A 14,391-nucleotide genomic window follows, 5' to 3' on the forward strand; every position below is an offset into this window, starting at 1 on the left:
TTTTTGGAATAAAGAGTAAGAGAAGAAAAATACAGTGGAAATAGCAAGGAAACACAAATGAAATTTATTTCCCACATGTTGGTGCTTTGTGGATTAAGTAGGATAAAAATGAACCTGGGAAAGCATGATAACTTGATAACTGAATTACAGCACCTATTTTAACTTTATTTTTTCTATTTTAAATGTTGTCAACTCTTGGCAGCTTTCTAGTTCCCCATTACAGTATGTACACAACGTCAAGCTTGCCAAGGAGGTCTTGCACCATCTGATGAGGGTGCTAACTGCCGATGGCTTCCTCTTTCTTACCAGATGTGATATATGTTCAGGATTATTTCTTATGTATGAGTGATGTAGGCCTTTATTGGACAGCCTACTTGCACAAACTTAGGAGAATACAGTTATGAAAACACAGAGTTTATTAAGGAAATGATATTTGTTGAAGCTCATGGTTACAGTGCTCTTCACTTGTTAATGAAAGTAAAGTTCTAAATGAAAGCAAAGTTCTCATAAAAAATGAGAAAGTTGTGGACACTCACATGTTTGACTTGACTTACTAACATCATCATAGGAGAATGGGACCTGCAAGGAACACAAACATTACCCAAATGAGGTCTGTTTCTTTGCACCACCATACTCACAGATGGCAATGAAGACAGAATCTCTTGCTTTGGTTTCTACTCCACAGAATTCACTGTTGCTGGGCTTTTCTAACTGTTTACTCAGTTTTTTAATCTTCCTTAATCAGGGATTTTTCTGCTTTCATCATATGATGGTTTGAACTGATTCTGTGGCCCCTGAAATCCTATATAATTGGAAATAATTAGTTTCTGAATCAGTATTGTAGATGAGATTGTATGATGAGACTAGTTATTATTCTTGTGTTTCGTTTTTTTTTTGTTTGTTGTGTGTTCCTCATTAGGTATGGTTTTAAATTTAATCATATATAAAACTAAACCTTGAATCAAATTCTTTACTTATTTAATTTTTCCTCTGTTCTCCACATGTGCATGCATCACTGGATTATGAAGCTTTTAATTGCTGAAAAACATAAATAATTGCAGGCAGAATTTAACCTGAGGTCATCACTTTCATGTCTAATCAGAAACAGTAAAAGAGAGCCAAATCAGACACTGTCATCTGTCTATATCGTCATTACAACCAGAAGCAGAAAACAGAAATAATATTAATAATTTTATCAGTCTGATTCCATCACATTCTTGACCACAATAATAGTAAAGTAGGCAAGGCATGAGAACACCACTGCTTTTTCAATTCAGCCTTTTTAATCTAATGTCTGGAGTCTGAACCACCTTACGACCTGGGATTGAAGTGTGTTTGAAATGCCTTCTGTAGCTTTATTTTAAAGGTAACTTAGACATACCCATGTCTATGGATATTCTAAAAAGCAAATGTTTATATTTGTCGGTGAAAAGCTCAGACTCATGAGGCAGACAGAAAACCTTGTCCGAATGATTGTGCTCATCTTTTGCAGACTGCTAAGTGCTCTGCTCTTTACTGAAAAAAAAACCCAAAAGCATGTATTGATTTCAAGTTATGTCAAACTGAATGCAAGAGAAGCATTTCCAATGTTTACAAATGGTTTTGATTCTAGGTCTCTGTCTTCCAGGTCATTTAAACTGAGTTCACCTAACATTACTGTTTACCAAAATAATGCTCATTAAGCTCCATTAGTATCTCTCATTTAATTGATCAAGTTCCTGTCTTCCGAAAGATGAGACTGTAGCTTTTCATCACATCACTGATGACCCTATGACTCTGTACAGACCTGGATGAAGTGACTCATAGAAAATGGTAAAATCATTTGTGGCTGCACTCAGAGGAAGACTCCTTACATACAACTGCGCAAGGGTTGGGGTGAGCCATGCTCTCTCCTCAAACTAGTATTTTGTCTATTTTTGTTTGACAAGCAGAGTCAGCACTTTGGGAATGTCTACGTAATAGTTATATTTGTCTGATCCCTTGAAGCTGTATCCATGAACTTAATCCACCTACTTAAATGTGACACAAGTTGACAGGCCTTTGTGACAAAAAGCATTAGGTGATCATCCTCGTGCTCTTTGACATATGAAAGTCACTTTAACATGCTGCTGTTGCACAAACAGATACTGTATCTGTATCCATGGTGATGCAGTTATAGACCTGGTTTCATTTTCAGGTAAATGGGAGTAAGCCTTCTGGTCAGACTGGGTAAGATCCTGAATCCTTTGGTTGTTCAAATCAGAATCTTTGCTGGATTGCAAACAATCTACATTTAACTGCAGGAAGAAAAAAATGCAGGAAACTTTCCTCCTCCCTTCTGTGAATGTTCTAACCCAGGGTTTTTGAAATGCTGTATTTACAATTTGTGCGAGCCCTGATTTAGTGCTCAAGGTCATTTTCTTCTCATATGGAGGGAAAAGAGACATTATTCATTTTCCAGTACTGCTGAGCATTCTTCATAAGCCTGCCCCAAACAAATCTGCTCATGATTACGAAGTCAGAAGATAAGAAGGATCATACAACCAGACCTCTTTCTCAGTATGCTGGAGGTTACCTGCAACACTCCAGCATGGTAGTAAAGTAGGACCTGGGGACTCTTACAGCTGTCAGCATGTCTCATTATGTTTACACTTCAATGTGAAAAGTAATAGATATGATGTCAGGGAGTTTCTATACTTGTTGCTGTCATATAAGATGGTGGAACAGGGAATTTAGAGCCTTTGAAAACTGTCCATTACATGTAAGTATCCTGTCAATTTCCTACCAAAGCATCTTGTGGTTATTGCAGGTTGGATGTCAGTGCAGCAAGGCCTAAAATAGAATTGAAGTTTTAAATAATGATAGCCCCAACTGAACAAGGTTCTTAAGCATTTTCATAATTTTAGCTCATAGGTATGTTGTGGAACTTTTTAAAGTTTATTTATCTATATCCATAGCTAAAGACTTTAAGTCTTATTTTACATGAAAAGTTGAATGTAGTGGATGTGGAACAGTGATGGAAAATTGTTGGTAATGGGTCAAGTTGCATCTCCTGCTGGTTTTCAGTGGTGTATATGTGCATGTATAATTATAAATCACAAATGAAAAATGTCTTGGCTCCAAGTGCTCATATCCTATATCAAACTAGATCCTGAATGCATCTCATGACATGACTGAGACATGAAAGCATTTCTGGATCTGTTATACCAAGTGACACTTGTGCTTTCACTTTATTTGCTAAACACACTTCTTAATATGTTATACTTTCTTAGTAGCCATGTAGAGAACACTGTTAATTCATTTTCTTTTTGTAAACATATATGGTCAACTGCTTTGGAAGTTTCAAATCCAAAGAGTAAACCAAAGTCTGCTTTTAGCATAACACAATCCACTGAAATGCGACAGACTTGACTTCTTCAATAAAGAACTGCAAAGAGGAAACCTTTTTTTTTTTTCCTTAAAAACCGGAAGACAGAAATTAGATTTAGTTGCTTAGCAGAAGACAAAACTGACATTGCATCGATCAATCTAGTTGTTCACAGGATTCAACAAATCTTCAATGGCCTCCTTCCCCAGCAGTCAAGAGGCTGGTCCCAAGTCATCGAAGAATCTTCTTCTCCCAAGGGTTTGAAGAGTTCCTGCTGGAAACAATTTCTCCACCATCAGTCCCCTGACAATGCCTTGACAGAGCACCATATTAGGCAATGGGATTATTGAGAATGGCATTTGGGAACTCCAGTGAGCATGTCTCCTAGGGAAGGACCACAACAGTAAGCTGCTTATTGAATGCACAGAGCCCTTTCCTGGCTGACAAGTCTGTTTCAGAGGTCATCCAGAGAGGGCTATCATTCTTTAGGGAGGTGGAAACTACTCAGTGCTATTAATGGTTTTTTCCTGGCTGTCCTCAGGAATAGAACTGTAAGCTCAGCATGACCATGAAAGGGATTGCACATGACCAAAAGATTATGATGAAGTATCTCCCATGTCTTTACCACTTCCAATGCCTGGAATTCTCTCCTTTCCTTTTTTGCTTCCCACTCCATACTTCAGGACTCCCTTCTCAGCTCAGTTTTTGCCTGTTTTCCTAGCAATAGTTTTAATAGCCTTTAACTGTGATTCAGGAAAGAAACCACTGACTTCCAGATCTGGCTTCAGCCATCTTTCTGTCTGTCTTAGTTTCAACTGGGACTGAATTGTTTTCTTCAGAGTGTCTAGTATGATGCAATGTTTTGGTTCTAAGAGAAAAACCATGTTGATAACATACCAGTGTTTACTGTACAGAGCCAAGGCCATTCCAGTTTCTCAGCAAAGGGCTGGAGGTGTGGAGGGCAAGAAGCTGGGAGGGGACAGAATCAGTACAGCTGATTTAAACTGGCCAAAGGGATATTCCATATCATATGACATCATGCAAAAGGGGAGTTCTGAAGGGAGTGGAAGTTCATCTCCCTCTCTTCTGCTCGCTAGATGGCTGTCTGAACATCAGTTGGAGGGGTGGTGAGCAATTGCTTGTGCATCACTTGTTACATATACATTTGTATGTGTATATAAATTGTCATGACTAATATCCTTTTTCTTATCTCTTAGTAAATAGTTTTATCCCAACCCATGAGTTCTACTTTGTTGTTTGGTTTTTTTTATTCTCTTCCCCATCCCACTGGGAAATATGGGGAAGTGAGTGAATGACTGCCTGTTGCTTAGCCACCTGCAGGTTAAACCACAGCACCATCACAGAATTAGAACAGTTGAGCTTGAAAAGAATCTCTGGAGATTGTCTATTCTAACTTCCCTGTTTAGAACAGAGTCAGTAGAGCATGCTGGCCATGATGTTGCTCAGGTTTTGGTTACCTCCTTACTTTTCTGAACATGTGAAGTTACTTTTGGGCTGTAATAGTAGTGTTTAGGTCTGGTCTACACTATAGATTTTGGATAACAACTGTGCCTACTGATAGTTAAGACAAGACTGCAAAGGTGCGTAATTTCTGACCAAAACTGTGTGATAGGAGACCTAGAATATTTGTAAAACTGCACAGGATATTAAGTTTTGGTTATGATGGGCAACTATATTCCAACACTGCAAAGTACAGATTTCTGGAACAGCAGTATCTAAACCTCAAGCGTATACACACTGACAGTTTTAGGCTGATAAGATAGAGATGTTATTTTATTCTCAATGTGAGATTTCAAAGTAATGAAGGAGTAACGTTCCAAGACTTACTTTTCCTTTTCATATTTTCCAAGGCCATAGAGCAAAGTTTACTATATTAATTGGTAGAGCAGAAAAACAAATTGCTATAAATCTAAGTAAAGCTATTATGTTCTAATGAGATTCTGTGTCTATTGGCCTCTACTATACATTTTCCTTTTTATTCTATGATAGGTGCTGTGATCAGGCTTACAGCAATGTACCTTTTCCTCCTAGTGAGGGCCCTGTTTGGACTCCACAATGATTTGCTTTAGTGTTTGTGGATTTGACTGGAAGTTCCTAAACCATATCGTATTCATACGCTCATCCTAAAATTATCTTTGCACTAAAAACATTCTCCCTTTCAAACACTGCATGAATTCGACAAGAATGAAAAATATGTTTTAGCTACATTTAGAATAGTGTGCAAAGGAATAGTCTTACCAGCATTTCTGTGTGGTAGAAATTTAAGCTTTATTTCCTGAATATGACCTGGGATAGGGTCCCAAAGGTTAATACTCATAACATGACAGAGGTTAGTATCAGCCATCTATTGTTACTGTTAAGGATTTCAACTTTTAAATCATTGCTTGTTGCAAGAAGTTGAACTAGTTGAATTATAAGTCAAAACACTATCTCTTATAAATATTCCTATTTTCAACCTGTCTAGAATCCTCATAGGCTGACAATAAACTTCCATAATTCCTTTGGCTATTATAAAAAATAAGCTTTGTCTAGTTGATTTACTCTTCTATTTACACAACCAAGGACATGACTCCACTAAGGGTAACATTCAAGTGGGATAGTTTCTCTATCACACAATTGAAAAGGAAGGAAGGAAGGAAGGAAGGAAGGAAGGAAGGAAGGAAGGAAGGAAGGAAGGAAGGAAGGAAGGAAGGAAGGAAGGAAGGAAGGAAGGAAGGAAGGAAGGAAGGAAGGAAGGAAGGAAGGAAGGAAGGAAGGAAGGAAGGAAGGAAGGAAGGAAGGAAGGAAGGAAGGAAGGAAGGAAGGAAGGAAGGAAGGAAGGAAGGAAGGAAGGGAGAGACACCATTAATCTTCACAACCAAGGTGCTATCAGATATTATTCAACTGATAGAAAATTTGCTCAAACACAAGCTATCTTCTGACATAAGAATATCAGTTATGATGTTGGTTTAGTAAGTTAAACATTGTAAGTACCAACTGAAAAATCCAACACAAACTTGAAATTCAATTTAGATTCCTTAGCATTCCAAAACTGTCTTTCTAAACTGGATTTGACAAGATTTCCAGAAAAGTTCTAGGGTCCTCCTATATAAATTATTATGAAATACTCAGGTAGACAATTACAGTATGTCTCCAGATTGAACAAGTTCAGTTCCTCCTTTTCAAAGAACATAAACTTTAGCCTTCACTCTAAAGATGCTAAGTATTGCCTGTGTGAAAGCCAACAAAATTTGAGAACTGCTTTGAAACATTAAATTAACCCAAAACCCAAACTGTCAAAATTCAGTAACTATGTACCACAAGCGTGAAAACTATATGCTTTTGATTTTGAAGCTCAATAGATGTCTTCTTTCCTTTTTTTTCAGAGACTGAAACTGAAAATGCTCTACCGCCTCCAGGTTGGTATGAACAAAAAAAGCTTATTGGTGCTCTAATACTAACAAGAGAATTGCATGGGACTAGAAACTACGTAGCCATAATACTTTTTGCGTTCACTGTCTTTCTGAAAGTAAGGAGACAATAAGAATGGTAAGAAAGCCTCACTTCATGTTTCTTCCGTGTCCACTTTTTTTTTCAGATTCAGGTTATTTTTGTTTAAGGTACTTGATATTTTCATAAGGATGAAAATATACATTTTCATATACATTTCCCATCAGAGTACCAGAAAGTGATGACTGCTTAAATTCCATGTCTTGATTATTCTCTTCTTTGATAGTGAACAGTATTTAACTACCAAAATAATCCCCTTCATTTCCCATTGAAGGAAGGTGAACTTTGAATAAAGATGACAGAATCAAGCATGAGATTCATTTTACTTAATTCTAGCCATCTGAAGATCTGCTGTTTTGTCTAAGCTGGTCAACAGTGCTCCATCTATAAACAGTGGAGAAGATCCCAGGTCATAGCTGCTCATCTAATGGGCATTTCCTGGAAAATGAAACTAAAATGTCACTGGCTGTCTATGTTTACATAATTGCCTCAACAAGTATAGATGCCTAAGAGGGTGAATACTTTCAAGGAAGTCAAAGTTAGGTGAGATGAAACTCGTGCAAAAGGACTGGAGTTTCAGATATAGCTGAAGCTCTGTGCAAAGCTGCTACCTTTTCTTTAGTGGGAGATGGAAAAGTAGCATAACCTCATGGATCAGAGATGCATTGAGAAACTTATATTCTCATATGCTGATTAATACACATATATGATATATTTGTCTAATTTAATCATTTGGTGAGTTTATTATCTCGGTAGCTATTTGATCAGTGGTATGAAATAGATACTTCCCAGTTCACATGTGAAACCTGCATTTACTAACAGTCTTGCAAATTGTCATTCCACAAAGCTAATTCAAGACATTTTTGTTTAAAATATATACCTTTTCATTTATAAAAATGACAAAATATGAGGACGGTAGTATCATTTGCCACAAAGAGTTTCATGTTTAAATAACCCACAAGAAATTTTCATGTTAGGATGAGCTCTTTCATATTGTAAATATACCTCTACTTCTTAAAATCTTCTGTAAAATGAGTGTCAGTAGACCTTTATGGTTAAGCACAAACCACACGACAGTATTATTGGGAATGACAGCCACTTGTCTTCACCTCCTTCCATATGAGCCAAGATACTGTCATCATATATTCCTGGGGACTATCACACAAAGAGGGAAGTTAGTTGTTCAAGAAACCAAAACATGTAAATAATTTATTGGACATAGTCAGCATTTTGAACTATACCAGGAAATTTCTGGGAAGACATTGTTACTGTTTCATCTAGATTCCATTGTCGGGCTAGTAAACTTGGTCCTGAATGAGGCTTCCCAATGGGATTTAAACTTGTTACCAGCTTCCAAGAATAGTGAATTCTCCTAATCCCAGCTACTAATGGGAAGGTAATGTGTTAGTATAGCAGAATCACCATTAAAAAGAAAGGTTTGACAGACAACAATTTTTCTGATGGTTGGACCTTGGAAGCTTCTGACAAGTAGAAGTAGCTAAGGGTCTGTCACACTTACAAAATATGGGCTTGTCTTCTTCACTTCAAGTTTTATTTTCATAGTCACTGTAGTTGTGTATATATGAGCAAAAAAATAGGAATCAAATCCCCTGGCTCTTGCAATTATTCCCTTCAGGACAAACGCTATCTTTGCTATACCTTAATGTTGTTAGTTCATTGGCCTTCATCTAAACCCAAGTTAAACCAGGCCTTTAGCAGGTAAGTTCACTAGACAAGGATTTTTTTCACTGTAACTAGACTATTGAGTGTTTATACTTTGAAGACAGTACAACTGATATGATTTGACAAGCTTCTGAATTTGCTTTGTATGCAAACTATATGAGATAGGAAACCAAAGGGGATAGGAATATTAACAAGAATCCAACAATGAATTTGATGTTATTAAATCTACAGTCCAAGTTTTCTCATTCATGAATGAGAAGAATTCAAGAATGTTAGAGATATTTCACATACCCCTCATTGAAGTATGTGGTGAACTAGCAACACTTCTGGTAAAAAAAATACAAATCAAATAGCCTAGGAAAGATGATGATGATAATGAAGAAGATAATCAGAAATAACCAAGGACACTCCCAACACATTGTCTCTCTGTACTGTTTTAAGGATAAATCAGTTAGACAGTGGAGTTCTGTTAGCATTAATAGTTGGCAGTATCTCATGTCTGATCCAAGACTATTCGTATTAACAGAGTTATTAAATTATTTTCAAAGGATTTCGTATATAACACCAAGAGCAAATGACGAACAATTGCTACTTAAAAAACAAAACAAAAACAAGCAAAAAAAAAAAACCAAAACAGTATTTTGCTTCCACTAAGTACAGGAACATCAATTTCCCATGACTCATTCAAAATGTAGGAAATCTATTGATATGCATGCATCTGTGAAAAAAAATGTTTTAAAGACTTACAATTTTTAATTGTACATACATGTATACTTATAAATCTTTAATCATTTTTCGGTACTAGCAAACCTAGAATATTGATGTATTTTTAAATTCTGCGTAAGTTTTTCTTTTTTACTTTAAGATCCTCTCAAAAATATACTTGTACTTCCTACACAGAACAAAAAATACCACAGGATGGTGGAACTGAAAAGGGTAAAGGTGAGTTTGAAATCATATTTCAAAAATGGACAGCAAAGAGAACATTCTGAAATGATGTTCTGATGCTAGATTGCTTGAGTTATAACTCGGGAATTTGGTGCCAAATTTTAAAAGTGTGATGTGAAGCTTCCTAGATCCTCATTCTGCATGACTTATCTAGCATTAGGAAGCTAGGATGCTTATAAGTATCTTTAAAAATTCTGTGAACAAGACTGACACTGCTTAGCACCAGTAGTTACACAGAATGCTTTTTTAATAGATCAAATTTCAAGTGTATTGCATGAGCAGAAGGACATCTTTCTACCAAAGTGAATGTTGGCTCTGACCAACCTTGCCTAAACTCAGTTACTGTGCACATCCATTGCTTTTAATCAGTAGGGGAAATCTCCTATTACTCTAAGCTGTTTCTATTCTACCAGACACTTGATATTGCATGTTCCATCTTTTAGCAAAGTACGATAGAGTTCACACATTCATTAAAAATAAAAATAAAAATAAAAATTCTATATCTATATTGCTTCTCTAAGAAGCAATTTCTCTAAGAAAAAGAAATTCCTCCATTCCTCTTCATTATTGGAAGTCCAGAGACTGTGGTCATTACAAGTTCTGAAAAATGTCTCTGAGGACATTTTACTGTCAACAGACCCCAAACTGTGCAAGTAAAAATGTGGTCCATTTTCAGTGCAAATTTTACATTGCTGTAATTAGACTCCAGCTCTGTTTGTAGCTTTTCTAGTTAAGAAGGTACATTTTGAGGTAACTGGGTCAAATTCCACTTCTTTTTGCTACTCCCTGTTGAAGTAGAATTCAAACAGCTCAGCAGCTTATTTTGAAATGGATAATCTTTTTGTTTTTCATTCTCACAGAAGGATAAACCAGAACAAAATATACTTACAACAGATGTAATGCTTGCTTTTTTTTATTTGTCACAGTTATGCTTTCCATGGCAAATCAAGAAATGTCTTTCTTGAAAATACATTCTGCCTTTTGATCTCTTACTCAAAGTCTTACCTTTTAGTGACACCAGACTCACACTTGAAACTTGGAAATTTGTGTGGCGAAGTCATGCATGGCCATTTTTCTCAGCAAAATAAAAATGCACTGACAGTATGTGATTCAAATATTCCTTAGAATGTAAAAATGACAAACCAAGCTTCAGTGCATGTTATTTTGCTAGCTATTTTTGCATTGAGCAATTATTTTGACAAACAACATTTTGTGTGAGTAATCAAATCTGTCATCTTGGTAATGCAAACATAATTCAGGAATAATTTGCATGCCTAATGATAAGAAAAAGATGAAGGTCTTGCCTCAGGCTATTCTAGCAGTTAGTTCTGCTTGGTTTAATTTTCTTGTGAGAAATGTTTGTTCCTGAACTGAACATGCACAGTGCTCTCTCCACTGCTTACAAGTCTACATTTCATTGAGCTAAAAAGAAAACATGGTAGGTATCACATCTAATACTTCAGTTGTTTTCTTATACATTATTTTATCATTTCTGTTTTGAATTTAGTGGAGAATATGGGATTTCCTAGAGAAAAAAAATGTTTTATTGGAGCTCAGCGTATTTAGTAGGATTTTGCTGCCCCAATTTTTTTTGAGATTCTTCTATAGGAAGTGTTTCCAGTTTCAATTCACAGTGGCAGTAGCCACCTCAGTAGGAATTCCAGTGAAATTCTGAATAGCAATATGTAGAAAGAATGACTTTCTGTTGAGCTGTCAACTTTGCAAATGACGTTGATGTCAATGCCTGACACTCTGCATTCTCTGGAGAAGTATTTGCCGTTTTTCTCATTTAATGACAGGAATACATATATTTGCACACATATATATGTGTTACATGGCATTATGCAGTTTCTACTATCAACTCCTGCTTTGTTGCAGAGTATCACCAAACAAAGGACAGCACATTTTCTGAGAGTGATTCCTTCATGTTTGTTTGCCAGAAGCAAATCTTTCTAATTGTTTCCATAACACACAAAAGAGGAAAAAGATTCTGTTTCTCCCATTTGTCCAAAATCAATATGAACTGAAGACAGAAACACCTGGAGGTTAGATTTTGTGTAAGCTATTTTTTAAAATTGTTTCTCTAGTTTCATAAATAACAGATTTGGGTACTTCCCTGTATGGGTTTAAGACAGGAAACATTTCATATCTCAATTCCACAGTGATTTTATGATACTACACTTTAGCAGTTGTGACTCCTTTGTTACCAAATTATAACAAACAGCACACTGGAATCTGGGGCAGCCCTCTGCAGCACAGTCAGACAATGCCTGAATGTAGTGTGTAGGTAAGAAAGGTTGGTCCATAATTACGGGGTCTATATTTTTCCCTGTGTTTCTCAGACAAAGTCAGTTGCAGAAGTTAAGAAATAGAGTATATCTTCCTGTGTGTCTGTCTTACTGTTCTATTTCTTTGTAGTAGTTACTGTCTATGTGAAAGAAAATATTTATGTCCCTTTATGTTCACTGTAAAGATAAAAAATTGAGGATGAGTCATAAAGTCTTTATCTTGTCATTACTTTGCAGTAAATCAGCAGTTTATAGCAGTAGTTGTATGTGTACAGAATTTCTTACGGTATTCCTAGTTTGAAAAATAGCATTTAGTAAAAAATTCAGGATACATAAGAGCATACATTTTATCTTCAGATCAAAATGTCATTCACCAAATTGACCACATTTATCCCATTCTTATTCATTTTACGTCTGCTTTTGTTTTTAATTTTAGCATTATTTTAAACATTGATTACTGTTGTAATTGTGTTTCCAGTTGCTGGAATAGATTATTTTTAATATCATTTTGCTCATTCCTTTTTAGGTCCAATCCAGCTATTCAGAGAGCTACTCAGATTTCTGCATGATTTACTGATATCTTTTCTCTAGGTTCCATCCAGTCATCTACTAAAACGTTTGCATGTTTCATTCTTGTTATTCCTCCAGGTTTCACTCATCCATTCATCTCTCTACTAAAACTTCCATTGCTGATGTATGTACTTCAGTTACAGGGCCAAGTCCCCTTGATAGGAGTGCTGAACACTTTGCAAATTAGATGGATAATTGAAAGCAACTAATTTCAAAACTCTTGGAAGAGTCAATGCTCAGTAATTTCAGCAAAAATGACAGAACCAGTTGGTTGAGTTGTTGTGGATTTGTTTATGTAGAGTGAATACAGTGGTTCACTCTTTGTGACGTTTATCTATCCCTTGCCTTAGCCCTGAATGCTTACTCCAATGGGCAGTACTACAAAAAACATTATGGCATTCTAAGTGCTATTGCAGGTGCAAAGCAGTGCCTCTGCCATGTTCACCTCTCCTTCTTGGTCATCAGTGAGCAACGGGTGATCAGCAAAAAAAGATTAATAAACTTATGAGCTCAGTTCACCAGTTAAATCAAATTTGAGGTGCTGTTCCAGGAGCATTTGTTTAGTTGCTAGAACAATATGTTCAGAAAACTGACATGATTTATCATTACTGTGCTTTCATTGAAAATCAACATATTCTATGTCAGCTTAGTCCAATGGAAGGTGCAGGTGGTGGGAATGTGTCCACATAAGCTATGCGTTTTTGTATTTTTTTAATGAATAAAAAATCATGTTTGCAAGATAATATATTAATCCTTCATCTGTAGGCCTACAGTTAAAACTTATATCCTCTTGCCAAGGGATTTTTTAAATGAAATTTGATGAATCATTAAAAAGGAATGAGTAAAATGTCATGGCTAAGTAGTTAAATTATATCAGACCTTCAACTACATTTCAGTGATTAATAAAGCATAACATTTAATAAAACCAGAATTTTTTTACATGTAATCAAATTTTATGTGCTTTTTGCCATTGCTATTGCATTTGTCCTTGAAAAAATAAAGACAAATTTGAACTTTCAGACAAAATCAAATAATAATTAAAAGTAAATCACTGATTCTTGAAACCCAAATCTGAAAAAAGTAAATACATTTCATAAAATAATTCTAGATATCTTTTCCTTGACTTTGAAATGTTCTCTAGATTATTTTCCATTAGATTATAAAAGGCTTATTATTATCTTTACTTTATGTATGTATTAAATCCTAAATAAATATATAGTTTATTCTAGCTTTTCAACTGTTCAACAGGTAATTTTTAAATTTTATTATATTTTATTCTATTTTAACACACTAAAACATTCTGTACATTTTTATCAGACATTCCTATCTTTGATATTTCCAGTAAACACCTAAAATTTAGGAGATTACTGTAAAAAGAGTCTTCAACTTATTCTGGATTTCTGATAAGCATGATTACAATATTTCAGTTTTAATGTCATTTTCATGTTTTTCAGGCTCTTGGCTTATACAAATATGTATGCATAACTGTACTTTATTAGATTAATCATTTTGAGATACCTGAGTAGCAGTTGTTTCTAGTGATTTGATACCTGATGACTGCCAGCATTTAGTGTGATTGAAAGGAAAATCCTGTGGGATAATAGTTCTATCTGTATTTTAAGGCATATAATATGTGACAAGAATAAGTTATATATTTGTTGCTTTTAAGATTAATATTCTAATAAGTAAATTATAAAGTATGAATATAGGAGACTATTTTTTACTTTTGCATACCTTTATCTAATGATGCTGAATGCATATGTGGTACACATTTTAATTGCAGACATGGACATCAGAGAAATGGCATCATCCTCAGGTCAGATATGTGATTGACCTTGATTTTATTGTGGCTTTTTTGTATTTACTGTGGATTCCATCTCTAACAAACAGAACCACTCAGCAGCTTTCATACAAACTCATGATTTAATAATAGATCACAGTTCACATCTCATTTTTCTTCTACTTGCTTGAAACATTAAGGTTTACCATTTCAGCTACTGAATTATGCAAAGCTTTCTTCATCAGTTTGAAGCTTCCATTGTGAAT

The 14,391-nt window shown here is 35.4% G+C and overlaps 1 protein-coding gene across 1 annotated transcript in view; it reads left to right on the top strand.

Annotated features, from left to right (window-relative positions):
- The window catches only part of MYBPC1 (myosin binding protein C1), a gene marked incomplete at both ends in the record, with an annotated part of 78,964 nt that overhangs the window by 13,029 nt on the left and 51,544 nt on the right, over positions 1 to 14,391 (top strand). The window contains 3 exons of the mRNA XM_079532473.1: positions 6,733 to 6,765; positions 9,440 to 9,481; positions 14,129 to 14,161. Of these exons, the coding sequence (XP_079388599.1) occupies positions 6,733 to 6,765; positions 9,440 to 9,481; positions 14,129 to 14,161 (108 nt within the window). The remainder of the gene's footprint in view (positions 1 to 6,732; positions 6,766 to 9,439; positions 9,482 to 14,128; positions 14,162 to 14,391) is intronic.

The sequence above is a fragment of the Tetrao urogallus genome (assembly GCF_951394365.1).
Source record: "Tetrao urogallus genome assembly, chromosome: 1".
NCBI lineage: Eukaryota > Metazoa > Chordata > Aves > Galliformes > Phasianidae > Tetrao > Tetrao urogallus.